Here is a 26,811-nt window from a genome sequence, read left to right on the forward strand (position 1 = left end):
ATTTTTAGCCAAATCTAAGCCTTGCCCCCTTTACTTGGTCCGCCCAGAGAATTGCCCTAAAGGCGGTTACACCCACTTCTGACCCGAGGGTATAAGACAGGAGAGTGAAGAATTAACATAGGAGACTATTGACCCCAAGCTGCAGCCAAGGTCTAACAAAGTCGACGAACCCCAAAACGAAACACAAGGTTGAAGACAAAGAAATATTTTTCTACACGAGCTACGGACGAGTAGCTGTGTCTAAGCGGGTGAATTCAAGCCGAACCACCCAGCCTCCACTCTCCATTGAATCGTGGTATCGACACCATTCGAGCCGAAGCTGTGAGCTCTGAGCTACAGAGCTGTCTGTCCTCAGAAGACCCCTTTCCGATCAAGGGTGAGGATCAGACCACTTAGCCAAGAAGGACACTGACATCGTGAGGACAACCAGAGAGTTGCGCCGGAGAAGTGCGTCATTTAGAAGCCTAAACGACCCACGCGGAGCTTCCCACCTGAGACCTCCAACACGTAATTACATCATTATATTCTGACCCATAAGAGCGTCAGTTCGGGGCGAGGCTAGTTAAATAAGCATGGCTGACAAATGAACCCAAATGTATATTTCTCTCGTGTACTTCCTTTATTTCTCTCTCTTTAAAATCCCCATTTTGGGTAACAAGCGCCATAGTGTGTTGGCCCGTTATACAAAGTCCTAATCAATAGCTAGACTGTGTTTTGTGTATGTGTATTTTTATCATCATTTTAGCTTGCTAGTAAATAAATAATCAACTAAGATTGGTGTGGTAAATTCAGTGGTAAAGCCCGGGTCCGTGCAGATTCCCGGATTGTACGACGTTCAGATTATGAGACTGTAGAGGAAATTGATTAATTTAGCGACTGTTGTAATCGATATTCTGATATCCTTTGAGTTAATTTGGGAAATAGAAACTCAATCAAAACAATGTTCCCATGGTGCCCCAGGTTGATGAGTTAATAATTGCTTGATTCATTGCTTAATTCATTTAATCACGCAATTATAAACCGTTAATCATTCGATGAGCAGCAGTCGTCACATTAACTAATACAACGTCACGACAGAGACAACAACCCACAAACATCGTGGGGGGAAAAGGAACTTAAATATGATTCCCCAATCAGAGGCAACTAGCGACAGCTGTCTCTGATTGGGAATCGACAGAACCCAACATAGAAATACACCCCAAAGCAAGGCTATACCAAAAACATAGAAAATAAACTATAGAAATGCCACACCCTGACCAAAATAGAAGAGTTCACCTGGTCAGGGCGTGACACTAGGGGTTGGTTTGGAATGTAGGGTATAGCTTTATGGTATTAAACATGGCGTACATGCCCATGTGACATTTCCAACCATTTACATGAGTATACAGTGTGCAGCGAGGAATACACTTCAGGGATGTAGCGGTAAATTCCATCTTAAATAAATGCATATATTCACACACAGGAGAACACTTGCAAACACGCACACATACATGCCACATAGACAATACATTTGCAAACATGTACACAGTCAAGAACACTGCAGAGATAATTATTTTGGTTGCCGTATAGGACCTTACATCACACTCACACACAATACTCGCTTCCATGCTGATAGAATACATCTAATTCGCTACCTCCGTGTTTCCATGGTGACCAGAGCACATTCATATTTTCCAAGGTGAGCAAAGAAAGTTTTGCTGGATTGTATGTTTTGTGCAAGGTATTTTCTGATTGGCCGAGAGGAAATAAAGGAGCGATTTACTGTGCAAATGAAACATTTCCTTACCCATGAACTTGATGCCCAGTTCATCTGCTGCTCCATCCAAGGACACAGAGCATAAGAGAGAGAGACACAGAGGGGGAAGAGATGGAGAAAAAGTAAGGGAGAGCGATATACACAGAGAGATGGAGATGGGCAGAGGGAGAAAGAAAGGGGGAGAGAAAGAGAGTGGGAAGACAGTACAGCATTATTGAACAGCGTTATATGAAACACAGTCGTAACCCTCACTCAGGATTTACCCACTGGAGCACTGCAGCTATAGTACGGGAACCTCCCTAAAATCCCTTTTCTTTTTTTCAAACTTTTTTTCAAGCATATAAATATTGTTATTGAGACAGACAATAGGCTTTACAGACCTAAAATGCCTTTCATGTTCCAAGTCCACACAATAGGGATGTTTTGGGTGGACAGAGGTTTATTATGACGTAGGTACTAGTATAAAAACAGTTGCTGATTAGCATAACCGGTCAAGGGTGGGGAGAAGAGGGAGGTGTAGACTTCAATGAAAGATGACAATGCCATTGAAAGCTGACAATGTCATGGTTTGTATTGTGATTGAAATTTGCTCCGTATAGGCCTTGATTTTGGTTTTTCATCCCAGCCAGTGACAATTGTTCGTTCCCCACCTCTCTGACCCCAACCTTATGTTTGTTTCAATAATGTTAGTTATCCCCAATTCTTCTGTTCACAAGACTGTCAGTAAAGACACACACACACACACCATCTGTCCCTCTCTCCCTGCATTCAAGTATGTTCTATTAATCTCTGAGCTGGGGTGATAGATAAAGAGGAGCACTCGCGTTCCCTTCATCGTGACGTGACCCTCCTCCCCCTTTTCATGCCATTGTAATATAATCTCATTTAAATTCAAATGAAACCCTCACACTTAATTGCTTTTCTGACAGAGGTGGTCTGGGTTTTTAAGTAGAATGTGGTTAGCAGGGTCTGGTGACAGATTATTTGGTTGCCACAGTCACAGAGAGAAGAACAACTCCCTGACAGCATGAAAACAGTCTGTTAGATGGATTTTGACTGTATCACAGGAAAATGTGTCAATGTCATACTAGTCATAGTTACTTAATATACGTTGTTTCCCGGAAAATAAATGTATGTTACAATTTACAATAAAGTTAGCTTTATACAGGGTACCTTTAATGTACAAGTGTGGCCGAAATGTAAAATGGCCAAACAATTAAAACACGTTGGATATACACACTGTAGTTGTTTTTACAGTATTCTACAATAAAACTAACAGTAAAGTGCTGTATGAATTATTTGCAGTAAATTGCGTACAGAGCCAAAATCACACGGAGAGAAGCACATCAATGGAGCGGCAGGTAGCCTAGTGGTTAGAGCGTTGGACTAGTAACCGAAAGGTGGCAAAAGCAAATCCCTGAGCTTACAAGGTAAAAATCTGTTGTTCTGCTCCTGAACAAGGCAGTTAACCCATTGTTCCTAGGCCGTCATTGAAAATAATAATTTGTTTTTAACTGACTTACCTAGTTAAATAAAGGTAAAATAAAATAAATAAAAAACATGGCGTGAAATTTGCGTACGAGAGTGGAGTGTCAATTCACATGCACTACATAGCATATGCCAAAGTAATTGTCATGAATATACATAATATACAGTTATATATGTTCGCTATGTAGCCCCTCGGAGTTGTTGTGAGTTCCTTTTGATTCACCTCGGATGTCCTACTGGAGCTACCATACCTGTGCTAAATGGTTGTTTCTTTGCTAGCTCACAAGGATGTTGTAGCTAATAAACCCAAGTAACTAATAAACCCAAGTCTCGTTCTTCTACATAAACAGTATTCTCTCTTGAAATCAGAGTCCTCAAGTTTTCCAGCCATAGCCTGACTATATGCCGATCAAAGTCATACAATGGTTTTCAAATCTGTAGCCTATTTGACTGATAAACAGCCCAAAACATTTGAAACTACATCTTTAGTGTATTTAGCATAGGGAGGATCATACCAATTCCTTTTCTACTAGCAGCCAACGCAATTTATTAATTTATTTTACCAGTAGGAGTGAGAAAAGTAGACTTGCTTTATAATTTGAAGGGCTATGACGAAGCTGGCTCATGTGGCCCGTCCGATTTCTCTCATTCACTCATATGTATTCTACTTCCAGGGTGAGCACCCTTGTTCGCGCTCATAAAAAAGTATTATTCTTTTAGTTTGAATTGAGTTTAACTTCTTTGGGATAGGGGGCAGTATTTTCATGGCCGGATAAAAACGTACCTGATTTAATCTGGTTACTACTCCTGCCCAGAAACTAGAATATGCATATAATTAGTAGATTTGGATAGAAAACACTCTACAGTTTCTAAAACTGTTTGAATGGTGTCTGTGAGTATAACAGAACTCATATGGCAGGGCAAAACCTGAGAAGATTCCATACAAGAAGTGCCCTGTCTGACAATTTGTTGTGCTTCTGTTGCATCTCTATCGAAAATACAGCATCTGTGCTGTAACATGACATTTTCTAAGGCTTCCATTGGCTCTCTAAAGCCACCAGAAAGTGGAATTGGGTGTCTGCTGTCTCTGGGCGAAGAACAGCAGCAGAATTTGTGAGTGGTCAGCCTGGGGACAGTGACACTGGAGATGCGCGGACACGAGACTACTCCATTTTTTTCTTTCAGCCTTTGAATGAATACAACGTTGCCCGGTTTGAATATTATCGCTTTTTTTACGAGAAAAATAGCATAAAAATTGATTTTAAACAGCGTTTGACATGCTTCGAAGTACGGTAATGGAATATTTTGCATTTTTTGTCACGAAATGCACTCGTGCGTCACCCTTCAGATAGTGACCTGAACGCACGAACAAAACGGATCTATTTGAATATAACTATGGATTATTTGGAACCAAAACAACATTTGTTGTTGAAGTAGAAGTCCTGGTAGTGCATTCTGACGAAGAACAGCAAAGGTAATCCAATTTTTCTAATAGTAATTCTGAGTTTAGGTTGTCCCAAACTTGGTGGGTGTCAAAATAGCTAGCCGTGATGGCCAAGCTATGTACTCAGAATATTGCAAAATGTGCTTTTGCCGAAAAGCTATTTTAAAATCTAACACCGCAATTGCATAAAGGAGTTCTGTATCTATAATTCTTAAAATAATTGTTATGTGTTTTGTCAATGTTTATCATGAGTAATTCTGAGGCATGCCTTGTAAGATGCTACATTTGTTGCACACTTTAGTGAGAGTTTTCAACTGATGCAGTACCAGTCAAAAGTTTGGACACACCTGCTCATTCAAGGGTTTTTCTTTATTTTCACAATTTTTTTAAGACCTCAAACTATGTAATAAAACATATGGAATCATGTAGTAACCAAAAAGTGTGAAACAAATCAAAATATATTTGAGATTTGAGATTCTTCAAAGTAGCCACCCTTTGCCTTGATGACAGATTTGCACACTCTTGGCATTCTCTCAACCAGCTTCATGAGGTAGTTACCTGGAATGCATTTCAACAGGTCTGCCTTTTTAAAAGTACATTTGTGGAATTTCTTCCTTCTTAATGCGTTTGAGACAATCAGTTGTGTTGTGACAAGGTAGGTGTGGTATACAGAAGATAGACCTATTTGGTAAAATACAAGTCCATATTATGGCAAGAACAGCTCAAATAAGCAAAGAAAAATGACAGAATGTCAGTTGTCATGACTCTCCTGTGAAGATAAGGAGGATCAGGTTATATGGGTCCGCTCTACAGCGCCCTCTCCCTCCACATATGGGGAGAGGGGTGAAGTTGGTCATTTTATGGCGGTCGTAAATACCTTGTAGAAGCTCTGCCTTTGGGCTTTGCAAGAGGAGGGAATAGAAACCTCTTTGTTACAAGGAAATTCCTCCTGCCAAAATGGTGAAATCAAAAAGATGAATAATGAAACAATATTTCTGTAATCCAAATAGTTGGAATGGTCCGTGGGTACTGAAAGAACAATTATGTAAGATCAGTTGTTGTTGTCACGGATCCCCCCGGTACTGCTGCTCATTCCGTTCACCAGCTCCGGAGGTCTATGTCACCGGCCTTCTAGGCGTCACTGAATTGGATTCATTACCACCAACCCCAGACTGTCTTGTCTCATTACAAACACCTGGTTTCCATTTCCTCTGATTAGTATGTGTATATATGTGCCCTCTGTTCCCCATTGTCCTTGTCGATTATTGTCTCCATGTCCGTTGGTCTTGTGTGTACCTGTGCTCTGTTGTATCGGCTTTCGTGCTACGTGTTAATGTGCTCTTGTTATTACGGGTCTCGTCCTGTGTATTGGTTAGGGGTTTACACCTCAATCTTTTGTTTGGGTTACATCCCTGTGTTATATATATATATATATATATATGTATGTATATGTGTGTGTGTGTGTGTGTGTGTGTGTGTGTGTGTGTGTGTGTGTGTGTGTGTGTGTGTGTGTGTGTGTGTGTGTGTGTGTGTGTGTGTATACACACACACACACACCCGTGTTTGTTTTGGGCTTCGTCCCTGTCGTTTTCATGACGTACTTTATTTTGGGTGGAAAAATAAACTCTTTCGCATGTAGCGTAGTGGTTAGAGCGTTGGACTTGTAACCGAAAGGTTGCAAGAACGAATCCCCGAGCTGACAAGGTAAAAATCTGTTGTTCTGCCCCTGAACAAGGCAGTTAACCAACTGTTCCTAGGCCGTCACTGAAAATAAGAATTTGTTCTTAACTGACTTGCCTAGTTAATTAAAGGTAAAATTAAAATTCCTGCACCTGTCTCCTAACATTAGACAGCGTGACAGTTGTTTTGGGATCTCATTACGGACGGTATAACAACATAACTGTATCTCTGAATGTTTATATTTCCCAGTTATCAGGTTTACATCTAAATGTTGTGGAACTTACATGATTAAATATGAAACTATTTGTGAGAAGATGAAATGTGATTTTAGCCTTTTAAGCCACGAATCGATTTTTTGAAAAACGTCCAAAATGACTCTTTTAGAGATGGGCATGGGTGGGGGGTGCTCCCTACCCACCTGTGGACCCCTTGCACCCCCCTAAATGCATTAAAAACAATTTAAAAAATGTGCTCCTGGTAAACCGTTCCAATCACCAGGAGCATGGCTTCCATCTGCAATATGTTTCAATGGGCATTTACCATCACGAATTTGACATGCTCAAAAAAACTGCAGGAATGTGAAATTGACTGGCCCGATGAACTCGGGATGGCCGGGCAGTGATTCTGGTTCCTCTCCATCACTCGTTGGGGTCCGTCTCTATGGGCCGAGGAGGCTTCAACGCACCTTGTCTTGCGACTCTGGGACTTTTCTAAATTCTGTCATTTTCGTGATGGTCAAAATGAATTTAAGTTATTGCAAATGTACGAGGCTGTTTCTCGGTCTGATAACCTTCTAGAGCCACATAACTCACCGTGCACTATCGACTTGAGCTCTAGAACAGGTTTCTAAAGTTTCAGAGCTCTAGGTCTGACGGTTCTTTGATCGTTTGAACAAAGGTAACTCTTGCAGGCTTTGTGTGTATCTAAGCCCCACACTATGTCACTCCATCCTTGCTGTGTGTGTGTGTGAGCTTTTCTTGGAAATCTGATGGGAGAAATGACTGATTTACAGTTCATGAGGGTTGCCTAATCACACATATGACGTTTTAGAAAGATGTGACTTTTTTAACCCTTCGAAACAGCCCCTATGACCCCAATTAAGGCACTTCCGGTTGGCACAGAAAGTTAACACATATCCTCATTGGGGTAGACTTTTACAGAATCCTGAGTTTTAAGTCTTTACGTTAAGAACTGACTGATTTACACAGGGTTGAGTGCACTATTTCTCACAAACTGCAGGTTGGGTATTGCAAAACACTTTTAGGGTGATTTTAACCATTTCCGGTTGCTCCAGGAAGCTTAAAATCGACACAGGTAGACCTCATAGTGGCTTGATTGATTGTCATCGAAGACAGGTTCATAAGGCATTTATAACCCACATTGGCTTCAGGTTGAATTTAGGGGAGCAGGCAATGTATTCCTATGGGGAGAGAAGTCATTGCAAACTGTTTGATGTAAACACCCTGTTTTCACTGTTAAGGGTTAATGCCACACAGTCAGGTTAGGCTTTCACAGATCGGGAGGACCTCAGGAACGTTCCTGAGGTTGAATTGTGCTTCTAACCCTAACAGTTCTCCCGCTGTCACCAGAAAGCACCTGAAATTTAGGGCCAGGCTTCATTTTGGGCCTACTTTTTTTCACGGTCGCTGTGCTCAGACCAAGTGAGCTACGGTCAAGCAGGGCATTTTGTTGAACTTGGCACAGCCTAGAGATTATGGTAATGCCATTGCAGGCTCTGTGTGTCTTTAAGCCCCGCACTGTGTCACTCCATCCTTGCTGTGTGTGTGTGAGATCTTTTCTTTGACATCTGTTGGGAGAAATGACTGATTTACAGTTCATGAGGGTTGGAAAGATCTGACCTTTTTAACCCTTCGGAACAGCACCTATGACGCCAATTTAAGGCACTTCCGGTTGACACAGGAAGCTGAAAGTGAACACATATCCTCCTTGTGGTAGGCTCTTACAGAATTTTGAGCTCCGAAACCCGCCTTAACGGATTCGTCTGAACACGCTGCAACTGGATCTGTAACTTTTTTGAAAAAAAAAACATTTCTTTGACCATCACCAATTGTACATTGTACGATTGCTCTTAAATTACGATAGAGAAATGGCTGGTTCTTTTTTCCAGACAACGTAGGTTCATGTTCTTTGACGTGAAGCGGTGAAATTAGCGCTCTATTTTCGTTTTTCACCTTTAATCACAGAAAAATGGCCTTAACTTCTTTGGGATCTGGGGGCAGTATTGAGTAGCTTGGATGAATAAGGTGCCCAGAGTAAACTGCCTGCTACTCAGGGCCAAAAGCTAGAATATGCATATAATTTGGATAGAAAACACTCTGAAGTTTCTAAAACTGTTTGAATGATGTCTGTGAGTATAACAGAACTCATATGGCAGGCAAAAACCTGAGAAAAAATCCAACAGGAAGTGGGAAATCTGAGGTTTGTAGTTTTTCAAGTGATTGCCTATCCAATATACAGTGTTTGTGGGGTCATATTGCACTTCCTACGGCTTCCACTAGATGTCAATAGTCTTTAGAATATTGTTTCAGGCTTCTACTGTGAAGGGGGAGAGAATAAGAGCTGTTGGAATCAGGAGTCTGGCAGAATGCAATGAGCTAAGTCACACGTGCTGACCTAACATAATCATATGGTATGCTTTTGCCGTAAAGCCTTTTTGAAATCAGACACTGTGGCTGGATTAACCTGTTAGGGTATAGGGGGCAGTATTGAGAATTTTTGAAAAAATATGTGCCCATTTTTAAATGCCTCCTACACCTACCCAGTAACTACAATATGCATATACTTATTATATATGGATAGAAAACACCCTAAAGTTTCAAAAACTGTTTGAATGGTGTCTGTGAGTATAACAGAACTCATTTGGCAGGCAAAACCCTGAGACAGATTCTGACAGGAAGTGGATACCTGATGTGTTGAATTGACTTTGAGCCTATGCCATTGAAAAACAAAGGGGGTGAGGTATATTCTGGCACTTCCTATTGCTTCCACAAGATGTCCCCAGCCTTTACAAAGTGTTTTGAGTGTTCTACAGTGAGATCTGACCGAATAAGAGCCATGGAACGTGATGGTCCATCATTCACCCTGGCGCGCGATTTGATGGTGGGTACTCTCATTCCGAAACGTTTTAAAAGAAAACCCAATGGTCCGCCTTGAATTTTATTCATGTTCTGGTTAAAAAAGGCCCTAATGATTTATGCGATACAACGTTTGACATGTTTGAACGAACGGAAATATATTTTTTCCGTTCTTGAAGTGAAGTGAAGTCCGGCTGGCTTAGATCATGCGCTACAACACGGAGGTTTTTCGACATAAATGATGAGCTTTTTTGAACAAAACTACATTCGTTATGGACCTGGGACTCTTTGGAAGTGACATCTGATGAAGAGAATCAAAGGTAATGGATTATTTATATAGTATTTTCGATTTTAGATTCCTCCAACATGGCGGTTAGTCTGTATCGCGATGCGTATTTTTCTGGCGCAGTGCTCAGATTATTGCAAAGTGTGATTTCCCAGTAAGGTTAATTTAAAATCTGACAAGTCCATTGCGTTCAAGAGATGTAAATCTATAATTCTTTGAATGACAATATAATATTTTAGCAATGTTTTCTAATATTAATAAATTATTTTGTCGTCATGACTTGACTGCCGGTATTGGAGGGAAACGATTTCCTGAACATCAACGCCATAGTAAAACACTGTTTTTAGATATAAATATGAACTTGATAGAACTAAAAATGCATGCATTGTCTAACAAAATGTCCTAGGAGTGTCATCTGATGGAGATTGTAAAAGGTTAGTGCATAATTTTAGCTGATTGTATGGTTTTGGTGACGCATGTCTTTGAATCGACAATGCATTGCACACAGCTATTGTCAATGTACTCTCCTAACATAACCTAACTTTATGCTTTCCCCGTAAAACCTTTTTGAAATCGGTAAACGTGGTTAGATTAAGAAGATGTTTATCTTTCAAAGGCTGTAAGTTAGTTGTATGTTTGAGAAATTTGAATTTGTACATTTATTTGGTTTCAAATTTGCCGCTCTTGAAATGCACCTGCAGTTGATAGGGTGCGCCACAGGGGGAACGCTAACGTCCCAGGTAGCCTCAAGAAGTTAACAAGAAGTTTATCTTTAAAATGGTGTATAATACTTGTCTGTTTGAGGAATTTTAATTATGAGATTTCTGTTTTGAATTTGGCGTCCTGCAATTTCACTGGCTGTTGTCGAGGTGGGACAACAGCCAGTGACAGCCAGAGGACTTAACTCAAAAAGCGTTGAGGCCTCGACGCCATCTTGTTTCTGGGCTAACAACCCATTAGTCCAAACCTTTGCTCACCAAGTTTCGTCTTCAAAGTCTTTTCCATTTAGGAGAAATGGCCATGTCGTGATTGGTGATGTTTTGTACATTTGATCGTCACAGCTAGCTAGCTGCCACCGAGTGACCCAACCTCGAAGCTAGCCCTGAGCTAGGCCCACCCCCTCTGTGATCACCCGGCTACCCAGCCGATGCCTCCCGGACACGGCTAGAATCCACTACTCCTACCAGATACTTGCCGTAAGCTCTGGATCTTTGCAGCGGATCATCACTGCTAGCTAGCTGCTACCGAGTGGCTATAGTATCTAAGGCCCCTGCCCCGAAGCTAGCACCAGTTAGCCACGAGCCAGGCGCATCTCCCGGCTAGAAAACAAAATGACTACAGTACCTCTTTCGCCATCTGGCTCGGACCTTTTGTCGACATGACGCCCTGCCGTACCACCACAACTGGTCCGCAGACGTAATTCCATCCGCTATGCCCTCAACCGGCCGTTGCTGGACGTACGGGGCAGACACTTCAACTTACCCCAGCCTGCTAACTTTAAACGCTGTGTCTCCCGTGTGCTAGCGTAATAACAACTACGCCGCAGCTCCCCTGCTCCATCTATTGCTGTTCACTGGACCATATGATCACTTGGCTACATAGCTGATGCCTGCTGGACTGTTCATTTATCACAGTACTCCATTTTGTTTATTTTAATTATTATTATTTTTTTATTATTTTTGTTTTTATTTTTTTGTTGTTTATCTGTCGGCCCTAGCCCCGAACTCAGGCCCTGTGTGTAGTTAACCTGTTTGGGGTAGGGGGCAGTATTGTGAATTTTGGAAAAAATATGTTCCCATTTTTAACTGCCTCCTACACCAACTCAGAAGCTAGAATATGCATATTATTGTTCAGGTTTGGATAGAAAACACTCTGAATTTTCTAAAACTGTTTGAATGGTGTCTGTGAGTATAACAGAACTCCTATGGCAGGCAAAAACCTGACAAGGTTTCAAGCAGGAAGTACCCTGTCTGACAAGGAGTCGTGCGTCTTGCATCTTTTTATTGAAAAGTAAGGATCTTAGCTGTAACGTGACAATTCCCAGGGCTCCAATAGGCTCTCAGAGCCCGCGAAATAACTGAAGGTTTACGAGGGAGCCTCAGGTTGAAACAGATTATCGCCTTTTGTAAGTGGATGCTCCGAGGACCTTTGAATGATGCGCGTGCATGAGTCGCTTCTGAGGAGAAATTTTATTCGGCTGTTTAGGCTCAATGCATACTCCCGGTCGGAATATTATCACTTCTCTACGACATAAATGGCATAAAAATTGGTTTTAAACAGCGGTTGACATGCTTCGAAGTACGGTAATGGAATATTTAGACATTTTTGACACGCCAATGCGCCATGCGCGAGACCGGGAAGAAGCATTCTAGAACTCACGAACAAAACGTCGCTGTTTGGATATAACGATGGATTATTTGGGACCAAACCTACATTTGTTATTGAAGTAGAAGTCCTGGCAGTGTATTCTGATGAAGAACAAGCAAGGTAAGAACATTTTTCTTATAGGAAATGTGATTTTGGTGGAGGCTGACCTGGGTGGGTATCTAAATAGCTAGCCCTGTAATGCCGGGCTATGTACTTAGATTATTGCAAAATGTGCTTCATCCGAAAAGCTATTTTAAAATCGGACATATCGAGTGCATAGAGGAGTAATGTATCTATAATTCTTAAAATAATTGTTATGCTTTTTGTGAACGTTTATCGTGAGTAATTTAGCAAACTGTTAGTAAATTCAACGGAAGTTTGCCGGGGGTTATGCGTTTTCTGAACGTCACATGCTAATGCAAAAAGCTGTTTTTTGATATAAATATGAACTTGATTGAACAGACATGCATGTATTGTATAACACAATGTCCTAGGTGTGTCATCTGATGAAGATCATCAAAGGTTAGTGCTGCATTTAGCTGTGGTTTGGGTTTATGTGACATGATATGCTAGCTTGAAAAATGGCTGTCTGATTTTTTCTGGCTGGGCACTCTGCTGACATAATCTAATGTTTTGCTTTCGTTGTAAAGCCTTTTTAAAATCGGACAGTGGGGTTAGATTAACGAGATTCTTGTCTTTAAATAGCTGTAAAATAGTCATATGTTTGAGAAATTGAAGTAATAGTATTTCTAACGATTCAAAAATCGCGCCACTGGAATTTCAGTAGCTGTTACGTAGGTGGGACGAAATCGTCCCACATACCCCAGACAGGTTAACCAACCCTCTCTGCCCATTCATTGTCATTTTACCTGTTGTCATTGTCTTAGTTGATTAGCTGTTGTTGTCTTACCAATTGTTGTCTTAGCTAGCTCTCCCAATCAACACCTGTGATTGATTTATGCCTCGCTTTATGCCTCCCTCAAATGTCATTATGCCTTATATACTGTTGTTTAGGATAGTTATCATTGTTTTAGTTTACAGTGGAGCACCTAGTCCCACTCAACATGCCTCAGATTCCAACTTTGTCCCACCCTCCACACATGCGGTGACCTCACCCAATATAACCAGCACATCCAGAGATGTAACCTCTCTCAGTGCCTGGGCTTACCTGCACTATACCCGCACCCCACCATACCCCTGTCTGGACATTATGCCCTGAATCTATTCTACCACGCCCAGAAATCTGCTCCTTTTATTCTCTGTCCCCAACGCACAAGACTACCAGTTTTTATAGCCTTTAGCCGTAACCTCATCCTACTCCTCTGTTCCTTGGGTGATGTGGAGGTTAACCCAGGCCCTGCTTGTCCCCAGGCTCTCTCATTTGTTGACTTCTGTAATCAAAAATGCCTTGGTTTCATGCACGTTAACATCAGAAGCCTCCTCCCTAAGTTTGTCTTACTCACTGCTTTAGCACACTCCGTCAACACCTGATGTCCTTGCCGTGTCTGAATCCCGGCTTAGGAAGGCCACCAAAAATTCAGAGATTTCCATACCCAACTACAACTATTTCTTTTCCATCAACTGCCAAAGGGGGAGGAGTTAGCTTGCAAAGTTCTGTCATACTTTCCAGGACTATGCCCAAACAGTTTGAGCTTCTAATTAAAAAATTTCATCTCTCCAGAAATAAGTCTCTCACTGTTGCCGCCTGTTATAGACCCCCCTCAGCTCCCAGCTGTGCCCTAGACACCATATGTGAATTGATTGCTCCTCATCTATCTTCAGATTTCATTCTGTTAGGTGACCTAAAGTGGGATATGCTTACAGTCCTACAACCCACCAAGTACAACCCTAAATCCGTAAACATGGGCACCCTCATAGATATTATCCTGACCAACTTGCCCTCCAAATACACCTCTGCTATTTTCAATCAGGATCTCAGCGATCACTGCCTCATTGCCTGCATCCGCTATGGGTCCATGGTCAAACGACCACCCCTCATCACTGTCAAACGCTCCCTAAAACACTTCTGCGGGCAGGCCTTTATAATCAACCTGGCCTCATCCCGTCAGTCGAGGATGCCTAGTCGTTCTTTAAAAGTAATTTCCTCACTATCTTAAATAAACATGCCCCTTTCAAAAAATGTAGAACTAAGAACAGATATAGCCCTTGGTTCATTCCAGACCTGACTGCCCTTGACCAGCACAAGAACATCCTGTGGCGGACTGCAATAGCATCGAATGGTCCCCGTGATATGGAACTGTTCAGGTAAGTCAGGAACCAATACACACAGTCAGTCAGGAAAGCAAAGGCTAGCTTTTTCAAACAGAAATTTGCATGTAGCTCTAACTCCAAAAAGATTTGGGACGCTGTAAAGTCCATGGAAAACAAGAACACCTCCTCCCAGCTGCCCACTGCTCTGAGGCTAGGTAACCATCGATAAATCCATGATAATCGAAAATTTCACTAAGCGTTTGTCTATGGCTGGCCATGCTTTCCTCCTGGCTACCCCAGCCCCGGCCAACAGCTCCGCCCCCCCGCAGCTACTTGCCGGAGCCTCCCAAGCTTCTCCTTCACCCAAATCCAGATTGCAGATGTTCTGAAAGAGCTGCAAAACCTGAACCCATACAAATCAGCTGGGCTAGACAATCTTTCGTATCGTCTGAGATCCCTAAAGATTGGAAAGCTGCCGCGGTCATCCCCCTCTTCAAAGGGGGTGACATTCTAGACCCAAACTGTTATAGACCTATATCCATCCTGCACTGCCTCTCTAAAGTCTTCGAAAGCCAAGTTATTAAAACAGATCACTGACCATTTCGAATCCCACCGTACCTTCTCCGCTGTGCAATCCGGTTTCCGAGCTGGTCACGGGTGCACCTCAGCCACGCTCAAGGTACTAAACGATATCATAACCGCCATCGATAAAAGACAGTACTGTGCAGCCGTCATCATCAACCTGGCCAAGGCTTTCGACTCTGTTCTTATCGGTAGACTCAACAGCCTTGGTTTCTCAAATCACTGCCTCGCCTGGTTCACCAACTATTTCTCAGACAGAGTTCAGTGTATCAAATCGGAGGGCCTGTTGTCCGGATCTCTGGCAGTCTCTATAGGTGTACCACAAACTTCAATTCTTGGGCCGACTCTTTTCTTTGTATATATCAATGATGTCGCTCTTGCTGCGGGTGATCCCTGATCCACCTCTACGCAGACGACACAATTCTGTATACATCTGGCCCTTCTTTGGACACTGTGTTAACTAACCTCCAAACAAGCTTTTATGCCATACAACACTCCTTCCTTTGCCTCCAACTGCTCTTAAACGCTAGTTAGACCAAATGCATGCTTTTCAACCGTTCGCTGCCCGCACCCGCCGGCCCGACTTGCGTCACTACCATGGACGGTTCTGACTTAGAATATGTGGACAACTACAAATACCTAGGTGTCTGGCAAGACTGTAATATGAGTCTGGAAGGAGAGTTTAAACATCTTTGATGTTTTAGACACTTTGTCGTTTCCGTGCGTTCCGCGCCTATACCGTGGGTCTCCAATCCTCCTCAATTTTTCAAGTCACCAGCCTCCACTGGATGAGCTAATGCTAATATACACTGCTCAAAAAAATAAAGGGAACACTAAAATAACACATCCTAGATCTGAATGAATGAAATAATCTTATTAAATACTTTTTTCTTTACATAGTTGAATGTGCTGACAACAAAATCACACAAAAATAATCAATGGAAATCCAATTTATCAACCCATGGAGGTCTGGATTTGGAGTCACACTCAAAATTAAAGTGGAAAACCACACTACAGGCTGATCCAACTTTGATGTAATGTCCTTAAAACAAGTCAAAATGAGGCTCAGTAGTGTTTGTGGCCTCCACGTGCCTGTATGACCTCCCTACAACGCCTGGGCATGCTCCTGATGAGGTGGCGGATGGTCTCCTGAGGGATCTCCTCCCAGACCTGGACTAAAGCATCCACCAACTCCTGGACAGTCTGTGGTGCAACGTGGCGTTGGTGGATGGAGCGAGACATGATGTCCCAGATGTGCTCAATTGGATTCAGGTCTGGGGAACGGGCGGTCCAGTCCATAGCATCAATGCCTTCCTCTTGCAGGAACTGCTGACACACTCCAGCCACATGAGGTCTAGCATTGTCTTGCATTAGGAGGAACCCAGGGCCAACCGCACCAGCATATGGTCTCACAAGGGCTCTGAGGATCTCATCTCGGTACCTAATGGCAGTCAGGCTACCTCTGGCGAGTACATGGAGGGCTGTGTGGCCCCCCAAAGACATGCCACCCCACACTATGACTGACCCACCGCCAAACTGGTCATGCTGGAGGATGTTGCAGGCAGCAGAACGTTCTCCACGGCGTCTCCAGACTGTCACATGTGCTCAGTGTGAACCTGCTTTCATCTGTGAAGAGCACAGGGCGCCAGTGGCGAATTTGCCAATCTTGGTGTTCTCTGGCAAATGCCAAACGTCCTGCACGGTGTTGGGCTGTAAGCACAACCCCCACCTGTGGACGTCGGGCCCTCATACCACCCTCATGGAGTCTGTTTCTGACCGTTTGAGCAGACACATGCACATTTGTGGCCTGCTGGAGGTCATTTTGCAGGGCTCTGGCAGTGCTCCTCCTGCTCCTCCTTGCACAAAGGCGGAGGTAGCGGTCCTGCTGCTGGGTTGTTGCCCTCCTACGGCCTCCTCCACGTCTCCTGATGTACTGGCCTGTCTCCTGGTAGCGCCTCCATGCTCTGGACACTACGCTAACAGACACAGCAAACCTTCTTGCCACAACTCGCATTGATGTGCCATCCTGGATGAGCTGCACTACCTGAGCCACTTGTGTGGGTTGTAGACTCCGTCTCATGCTACCACTAGAGTGAAAGCACCGCCAGCATTCAAAAGTGACCAAAACATCAGCCAGGAAGCATAGGAACTGAGAAGTGGTCTGTGGTTACCACCTGCAGAACCACTCCTTTATTGGGGGTGTCTTGCTAATTGTCTATAATTTCCACCTGTTGTCTATTCCATTTGCCCAACAGTATGTGAAATTGATTGACAATCAGTGTTGCTTCCTAAGTGGACAGTTTGATTTCACAGAAGTGTGATTGACTTGGAGTTACATTGTGTTGTTTAAGTGTTCCCTTTATTTTTTTGAGCAGTATATTTGCCAGCTATGTGTGGCTCCATGTTTGATGACATCTTACAATGCATTCTGGTTGTCACGCAAGGGTCTGCCGGACCAAAGATGTTACAACAAGGAATAGTTCACTCAACTGACTTATGGTGCTTTCAAGACAACTGGGAACTCGGGAAAAATCAAATCATGACGTCAGTGATCAGGTCGGAGCTCTGGAAAGAGGCCTGACTTCCCAAGTTGGAATTCCGAGTTGGATGAACTTAAAAAAAAAAAATCCCAATCAGATATCGTTTGTTTCCGAGTTAAAAAAATATCATAATTTCAATTTCTCAAACATACGACTATTTTACACCATTTTAAAGATACACTTCTCCTTAATGTAACCACATTGTCCGATTTCAAAAATGCTTTACAGCGAAAGCAAAACATTAGAATATGTTAGGAGAGTACATAGACAAAAATAACCACACAGCCTTTTTCCAAGCAAGGAAATGTGTCAATAAAACCCAAAACACAGCTAAATGAAGCATTAACCTTTGACGATCTTCTTCAGATGACACTCCTAGGACATCATGTTACACAATATATGTATGTTTTGTTTGATAAAGTTCATATTTATATCCAAAAACTGCATTTTACATTGGCGCATGATGTTCAGAAAATGTATTCCCACCAAAAACTTCCGGTGAATGAGCACATCAATTTCCAAAAATACTCATCATAAACACATTGACAAAATACCTAAAAATTATTTTAAGAAATATAGATACAGTACTCCTTGATGCAATCGCTGTGTCAGATTTTAAAATAACTTTTCGGCGAAAGCACATTTTTCAATATTCCGAGTACATGGCTCAGCCATCAAAGCAAGCTATACAGACACCAGCCAAGTTCTGGGGTCACCTAAACTCAGAATTAGTATTATAAATATTCTCTTACCTTTGCTGATCTTCGTCAGAATGCACTCCCAGGACTGCTACTTCCAAAAGAAATGTTGTTTTCGTTTGTAATAATCCATATTAATGTCCAAATACCTCAGTTTTGTTCATGCGTTCAGGTCACTATCCAAAGGCACAATGTGCGAGCGTAATTCGAGACACGAAAGTCAAAATGTTCCATTACTGTTCATAGAAGCATGTCAAATGTTGTTTATAATCAATTTTATGGTATTTTTAACCTCTCTCGGGTATGTGGGACGATTTCGTCCCACCTACGTAACAGCTACTGAAATTCCAGTGGCGCGATTTTTGAATCGTTAGAAATACTATTACTTCAATTTCTCAAACATATGACTATTTTACAGCTATTTAAAGACAAGAATCTCGTTAATCTAACCCCACTGTCCGATTTCAAAAAGGCTTTACAACGAAAGCAAAACATTAGATTATGTCAGCAGAGTACCCAGCCAGAAATAATCAGACACCCATTTTTCAAGCTAGCATATCATGTCACATAAACCCAAACCACAGCTAAATGCAGCACTAACCTTTGATGATCTTCATCAGATGACACACCTAGGACATTGTGTTATACAATACATGCATGTCTGTTCAATCAAGTTCATATTTATATCAAAAAACAGCTTTTTGCATTAGCATGTGACGTTCAGAAAAAGCATAACCCCCGCAAACTTCCGGGGAATTTACTAACAGTTTGCTAAATTACTCACGATAAACGTTCACAAAAAGCATAACAATTATTTTAAGAATTATAGATACATTACTCCTCTATGCACTCGATATGTCCGATTTTAAAATAGCTTTTCGGATGAAGCACATTTTGCAATAATCTAAGTACATAGCCCGGCATTACAGGGCTAGCTATTTAGATACCCACCCAGGTCAGCCTCCACCAAAATCACATTTCCTATAAGAAAAATGTTCTTACCTTGCTTGTTCTTCATCAGAATACACTGCCAGGACTTCTACTTCAATAACAAATGTTGGTTTGGTCCCAAATAATCCATCGTTATATCCAAACAGCGACGTTTTGTTCGTGAGTTCTAGACACTATCAGAATGCTTCTTCACGGTCCTGCGCATGGCGCATTGGCGTGTCAAAAATGTCTAAATATTCCATTACCGTACTTCGAAGCATGTCAACCGCTGTTTAAAACCAATTTTTATGCCAGTTATCTCGTAGATAAGTGATAATATTCCGACCGGGAGTATGCATTGAGCCTAAACAGCCGAATAAAATTTCTCCTCAGGAGCGACTCATGCACGCGCCTCATTCAAAGGTCCTCGGAGCAGCCACTTACAAAAGGTGATAATGTGTTTCAGCCTGAGACTCCCTCGTAAACCTTCAGTTATTTCCCGGGCTCTGAGAGCCTATCGGAGCCCTGGGAATTGTCACGTTACAGCTAAGATCCTTACTTTTCAATAAAAAGATGTAAGACGCACGACTCCTTGTCAGACAGGGTACTTCCTGCTTGAAACCTTGTCAGGTTTTTGCCTGCCATAGGAGTTCTGTTATACTCACAGACACCATTCAAACAGTTTTAGAAAATTCAGAGTGTTTTCTATCCAAACCTGAACAATAATATGCATATTCTAGCTTCTGAGTTGGTGTAGGAGGCAGTTAAAAATGGGAACATATTTTTTCCAAAATTCTCAATACTGCCCCCTAGCCCAGACAGGTTAACGTAAAAATGTGATAATATTCCAACCAGACAATAGCGTATTCATTCCAGAAGAAAAAGGAGGGGCGTGCTATCGGGCGTGCTATCGGGCTTGCGCATCACCAAGTCCTTGGTCCCCAGGCAGTCCACTCATTGACTGAGCTCCTATTCTCTGCCCGGTTACAGGAGAATGATGAAAAAACTTTCTGAAGGCTTTTGACAGCCAATGGAAGCCTTAGGAAGTGCAACGTGACCCCACAGACACTGTAGTTTCGATAGGGATTCAAAAGAAGAACTACAATTCTCAGATTTCCCACTTCCTGGTTGGATTTTTCTCAGGTTTTTGCCTGCCATTTGTGTTCTGTTATACTCACAGACACCATTCAAACAGTTTTAGAAACTCCAGAGTTTTTTCTATCCACATCTACTAATAATATGCATATTCTAGTTTCTGGGCCAGAGTAGTAACCAGTTTAATTTGGGTACGTTTTTTTAATTTGGGTACGTTTTTTTGAAAATACTGCCCCCTACACCTTGACAGGTTAAACAGTATTTTAGGGGCTGCAGATTACCGGCTTAGAGCTGTTTTTATGCATCAAAAATCTGTGTTCTCTATTGGTGATATCACAAGTGCCCTCAGTGACAATCTGTTCAATTACAGCCAAAAGCAGTTTTGGGCGATTTTTAGTGAGTCTCTTATAGAACGTCATTCAGTTGGCTGAGTATTTCAGTCATTCAGTTGGCTGAGTATTTCAGTCTTATAGACAATATAGTCTTGTACAGTAACAGCATCTCCCTTGTCCGCTGGGCAGATGACTATAGAGATGTCATTCCGGAGATTTATCCTGTTATGGATAGGGGGCATTATTTTCACTGCCGGATAAAAAAACTTACCCGATTTAATCTGATTATTACTCCTGCCCAGAAACTACAATATGCATATAATTATTAGCTTTGGATAGAAAACACTCCAAAGGTTCTAAAACTGTTTGAATGGTGTCTGTGAGTATAACAGAACTCACTTGGCAGGCCAAAACCTGAGAAGATTCCTTACAGGAAGTGCCGTCTCTGACCATTTCTTGGCCTTCTACACTCTCTTTATTGAAAACAAAGGATCTTTGCTGTAACGTGACACTTTCTACGGCTCCCATAGGCTCTCAGAAGGCGGCAAAAAGCTGAATGATGTCTTTGGAGCCCCTGGCTGAAAAACAGTAGCACATTTAGATAGTGGTCAATCAGAGACTGGAGGCGCGTGCACGAGGCGACACCATGTTTTTATTCTTTCGTCTTTGAACAAAAACAACGACTCCCGGTCGGAATATTATCGCTTTTTTACGAGAAAAATAGCATAAAAATTGATTTTAACCTCTATGGGCTACCTCATTCTAGGCAGAGTTCCTCTGTCCAGTGTCTGTTCTTTTGCCCATCTTAATATTTTCTTTTTATTGGCCAGTCTGAGATATGGCTTTTTCTTTGCAACTCTGCCTAGAAGGCCAGCATACCGCAGTCGCCTCTTCACTGTTGACGTTGAGGACTTGTGAGGCATTTGTTTCTCAAACTAGACACTGTAATGTACTTGTGCACCGGGGCCTCCCACTCTTGCTTCGAAGTATGGTAATGGAATATTTAGACATTTTTTGTCACGAAACGCGTCGGGTGCGTAACCCTTCGTCACCCTTTGGATAGTGCCTTGAACGCACGAACAAAACGCCGCTATTTGGATATAACTATGGATTATTTTGAACCAAACCAACATTTGTTATTGAAGTAGAAGTCCTGGGAGTGCATTCTGACGAAGAACAGCAAAGGTAATCCAATTTTTCTTATAGTAAATCTGAGTTTGGTGAGGGTCAAACTTGGTGGGTGTCAAAATAGCTAGCCTGTGATGGCGAGCTATCTACTCAGAATATTGCAAAATGTGCTTTCACCGAAAAGCTATTTTAAAATTAGACATAGCGAGTGCATAAAGGAGTTCTGTATCTATAATTCTTAAAATAATTATGTTTTTTGTGAACGTTTATCGTGAGTAATTTAGTAAATTCACCGGAAGTGTTCGGTGGGAATGCTAGTTCTGAACATCACATGCTAATGTAAAAAGCTGTTTTTTGATATAAATATGAACTTGATTGAACAAAACATGCATGTATTGTATAACATAATGTCCTAGGAGTGTCATCTGATGAAGATCATCAAAGGTTAGTGCTGCATTTAGCTGTGGTTTTGTTTTTTGTGACATTATATGCTAGCTTGAAAAATGGGTGTCTGATTATTTCTGGCTGGGTACTCTGCTGACATAATCTAATGTTTTGCTTTCGCTGTAAACCCTTTTTGAAATCGGACAGTGTGGTTAGATAAAGGAGGGTCTTGTCTTTAAAATGGTGTAAAATAGTCATATGTTTAAAAAAATTGAAGTTTTTGTATTTTTGAGGAATTTGTAATTCGCGCCACGCCTATCATTGGATATTGGAGCAGGTGTTCCGCTAGCGGAACGTCTAGATGTAAGAGGTTAATTAAGGGCTTGTTTCTCAGAGCGTATAAAATGATTCCTGAGATAGGGTATAGAGGCCTTGAATGTCTTTACACACCCGTCTGTGGTACACTTCCACAGCTGTTTCAATTGGCCCGGTGGAATGAACATAGATGGAGCCCTAAACACACTTTTCATGGGGACAAAGGGGTTGCAATCTCTAAAGAACAGTTTCAGATGCAATTTGCGTATGAATTAGCAATCGAAATGCCTTGCAGTTGTGCTTCCTGATATTCAGGCTAATTTGCTCCTATAATATTTTGTATATATATACACTATACATGCAGTGCCTTGCAAAAGTATTCATCCCCTTGGCGTTTTTCCTATTTTGTTGCCTTACCATCTGTAATTTAAATTGATTTTTATTTGGATTTCATGTAATGGACATACACAAAATAGTCCAAATTGGTGAAGTGAAATGAAAAAAATTGCTTGTTTCAAAAAATGCAAAAGAAATTCAAAACGGAAAAGTGGTGCGTGAATATGTATTCACCCCCTTTACCATGAAGCAAGATCTGGTGAAACCAATTACCTTCATAAGTCACATAATTTGTTAGATTGCACACAGGTGGACTTTATTTAAGTGCCACATGATCTGTCACATGATCTCAGTATCTATATATACACACCTGTTCTGAAAGGCCCCAGAGTCTGCAACACCACTAAGCAAGCGGCACCATGAAGAACAAGAAGTGCTCCAAACAGGTCAGGGACAAAGTTGTAGAAAAGTACAGATCAGGGTTGGGTTATAAAAAAATACCCAAAGCTTTGACAATGCCACGGAGCACCATTAAATTCATTATTAAAAAATGGAAAGTATATGGCACCACAACTAACCTGCCAAGAGAGGGCTGCCCACCAAAACTCATGGACCAGGCAAGGGGGGCAGTAATCAGAGAGGCAACAAAGAGACCAAAGATAACCCTGAAAGAGATTTAAAGCTCCACAACGGAGATTGGATTATCTGTCCATAGAACCAATTTAAGCCGTACACTCCACAGAGCTGGGGCTTTACGGAAGAGTGGCCAGAAAAAAGCCATTGCTTAAAGAACAAAATAATGAAAAAAGTTTTGGTGTTCGCCAAAAGGCATGTGGGAGACTTCCCAAACATATGGAAGAAGGCACTCTGGTCAGATGAGACTTAAATTGAGCTTTTTGGCCATCAAGGAAAACGCTATGTCTGGCGCAAATCCAATACCTCTCATCACCCAGTGAACATGTTTTATATCGGCAGGGACTGGAAAACTGGTCAGAATTGAAGGAATGATGGATGGCTCTAAATAGAGGGAAATTCTTGAGGAAAACCTGTTTCAGTCTTCCAGAGATTTGAGACTGGGACGGAGGTTCACCTTCCAGCATACTGCTAAAGCAACACTCGAGTGGTTTAAGGGGAAACATGTAAATGTCTTGGAATGGCCTAGTCAAAGCCCAGACCTCAATCCAATTGAGAATCTGTGTCATGCCCTGACCATAGAGAGCCCTTGGTTCTCTATGGTGTTTAGGTCAAAGTGTGAGTAGGGGGGTGTTCTAGTCATTGTATTTCTATGTTGGTGAGTTGTATGGTTCCCAATTAAAGGCAGCTGGTAATCGTTGCCTCTAATTGCGGATCATATTTAGGTAGCCTTTTTCACACCTGTGTTTTGTTGTTTGTGTTAGTGTGTTTAGCACTACGGCTTTCACGGTCATTTTATGTTTAAGGTTTTAGTAGTTTCACTATATAATAAAGTATGTGGGACTCAACTCATGCTGCGCCTTGGTCCGCTCTGTCTGACGAACGTGACAATCTGTGACTTAAAGATTACTCTACACCAGCGTAACCCATCCAACTTGAAGGAGCTGGAGCAGTTTTGCCTTGAAGAATGGGCAAAAATCCCAGTGGCAAATGTGTCAAGCTTATAGAGACATACCCCGAGAGACTTGCAGCTGTAATTGCTGCAAAATGTGGCTCTACAAAGCACTGACTTTGGGGGGGGGGTGAATAGTTATGCATGCTCAAGTTCTGTTTTTTGTATTATTTCTTGTTTGGTTCACAATAAAAAATATTTTGCATCTTCAAAGTGGTAGGCCTGTTGTGTAAATAAAATTATAATAACTCCCCAAATATCAATTTTAACTCCAGGTTGTAAGGCAGCAAAATAGGAAAAATGCCAATGGGGTGAATACTTTCGCAAGCCACTGTACAAAAGTATGTCTTGAAGGAGTTCCCACATGTGTTGAGCACTTGTTGGCTGATTTTCCATCAATCTGCGGTCCAACTCATTCTGGACCATCTCAATTGGGTTGAGGTTGGGTGATTGCGGAGGCCAGATCATCTGATGCAGCACTCCATCACTCTCCTTCTTCGTCAAATAGCCCTTACACAGCCTGGAGGTGTGTTTTGAATCATTGTGCTGTTGAACAACAAATTATAGTCCCACTAAAGAGCTAATCAGATAGGATGAAGTATCGCTGCAGAAAGCTGTGGTAGCCTTGCTGGTTAAGTGGGTCTTGAATTCTAAATAAATCAATGACAGTGTCACCAGCAAAGCACCCTCACACCTCCTCCTCCGTGCTTCACGTTGGGAATCTCACATGCGGAGATCATCCGTTCACGTACTGTGAGTCTCACAAAGACACAGTGATTAGAACCAAAACTATCAAATTTGATCATATCAAAGGACAGATTTCCACTGGTCTAATGTCTATTGCTCGTGTTTCTTGGACAGAGCAAGTGTCTTCTTATTGGTGTCCTTTTAGTAGTGGTTTCTTTGCAGAAATTTGACCATGAAGACCTGATTCACGCAGTCTCCTCTGAACAGTTGATGTTGAGATGTCTGTTACTTAAACTCTCTGAAGCATTTATTTGGGCTGCAATTTCTGAGGCTGGTAACTCTAATGAAGTTATTCTCTGCAGCAGAGGTAACTCTGGGTCTTCCTTTCCTGTGGCAGTCCTCATGAGAGCCAGTTTCATCATTGCGCTTGATGGTTTTTGCAACTGCTGCTGCAAAGTTCTTATCATTTTCCAGATTGACTGACCTTCATGTCTGAAAGTAATGATGAACTTTAGTTTCTCTTTGCTTATTTGAGCTGTTCTTTTCATAATATGGACTTGGTCTTTTACCAAATAGGGCTATCTTCTGTATACCACCCCTACCTTGTCACAACACAACTGGTTGGCTCAAACGCATTAAGAAGCATGAAAATCCACAAATTAAATTAAGGCACACCTGTTAATTGAAATGCATTCCAGGTGATTACGTCATGAAGCTGGATAAGACAATGCCAAGAGTGTGCAAAGCTGTCATCAAGGGTGGCTACTTTGAATGATGTAAAATATTAAATATTTTGATTTGTTTAATCTTACATCTAGATGTTCCGCTAGCGGAACACCTGCTCCAATATCCAATGATAGGCGTGGCGCGAATTACAAATTCCTCAAAAATACAAAAACTTCAATTTTTCAAACATATGACTATTTTACACAATTTTAAAGACAAGACTCTCCTTTATCTAACCACACTGTCCGATTTCAAAAAGGCTTTACAGGGAAAGCAAAACATTAGATTATGTCAGCAGAGTACCCAGCCAGAAATAATCAGACACCCATTTTTCAAGCTAGCATATAATGTCACAAAAAACAAAACCACAGCTAAATGCAGCACTAACCTTTGATGATCTTCATCAGATGACAACCCTAGGACATTATGTTATACAATACATGCATGTTTTCTTCAATCAAATTCATATTTATATCAAAAACCAGCTTTTTACATTAGCATGTGACGTTCAGAACTAGCATTCCCACCGAACACTTCCGGTGAATTTACTAAATTACTCACGATAAACGTTCACAAAAAGCATAACAATTATTTTAAGAATTATAGATACAGAACTCCTCTATGCACTCGCTATGTCCGATTTTAAAATAGCTTTTCGGTGAAAGCACATTTTGCAATATTCTAAGTAGATAGCCCGGCATCACAGGGCTAGCCATTTAGACACCCACCAAGTTTAGCCCTCACCAAAGTCAGATTTACTATAAGAAAAATGTTATTACCTTTTCTGTTCTTCGTCAGAATGCACTCCCAGGACTTCTACTTCAATAACAAATGTTGGTTTGGTTCAAAATAATCCATAGTTATATCCAAATAGCGGCGTTTTGTTCGTGCGTTCAAGACACTATCCAAGGGTGATGAAGGGTTACGCGCCCGACGCGTTTCGTAACAAAAAATGTCTAAATATTCCATTACTGTACTTCGAAGCATGTCAACCGCTGTTTAAAATCAATTTTTATGCCATTTTTCTCGTAAAAAAGCGATAATATTCCGAACGGGAATCTGTGTTTTAGCTCAAAGAGAGAGAAAGTAAAAACATGAGGTCGCCCCGTGCACGCGCCTCAGTCTGATGGTCCCCTGATAGAGCAC

The 26,811-nt window shown here is 41.7% G+C and overlaps 1 protein-coding gene across 1 annotated transcript in view; it reads right to left on the bottom strand.

The window, feature by feature from the left end:
- Nucleotides 1–26,811, bottom strand: part of LOC115200999 (pro-neuregulin-3, membrane-bound isoform-like) — a 439,268-nt gene that overhangs the window by 140,413 nt on the left and 272,044 nt on the right. Inside the window, exon 4 of the mRNA XM_029764185.1 lies at nt 1,787–1,813. Coding sequence (XP_029620045.1) covers nt 1,787–1,813 — 27 coding nt within the window. The remainder of the gene's footprint in view (nt 1–1,786; nt 1,814–26,811) is intronic.

Source organism: Salmo trutta, chromosome 10 (assembly GCF_901001165.1).
Source record: "Salmo trutta chromosome 10, fSalTru1.1, whole genome shotgun sequence".
NCBI classification, from domain to species: Eukaryota; Metazoa; Chordata; class Actinopteri; order Salmoniformes; family Salmonidae; genus Salmo; species Salmo trutta.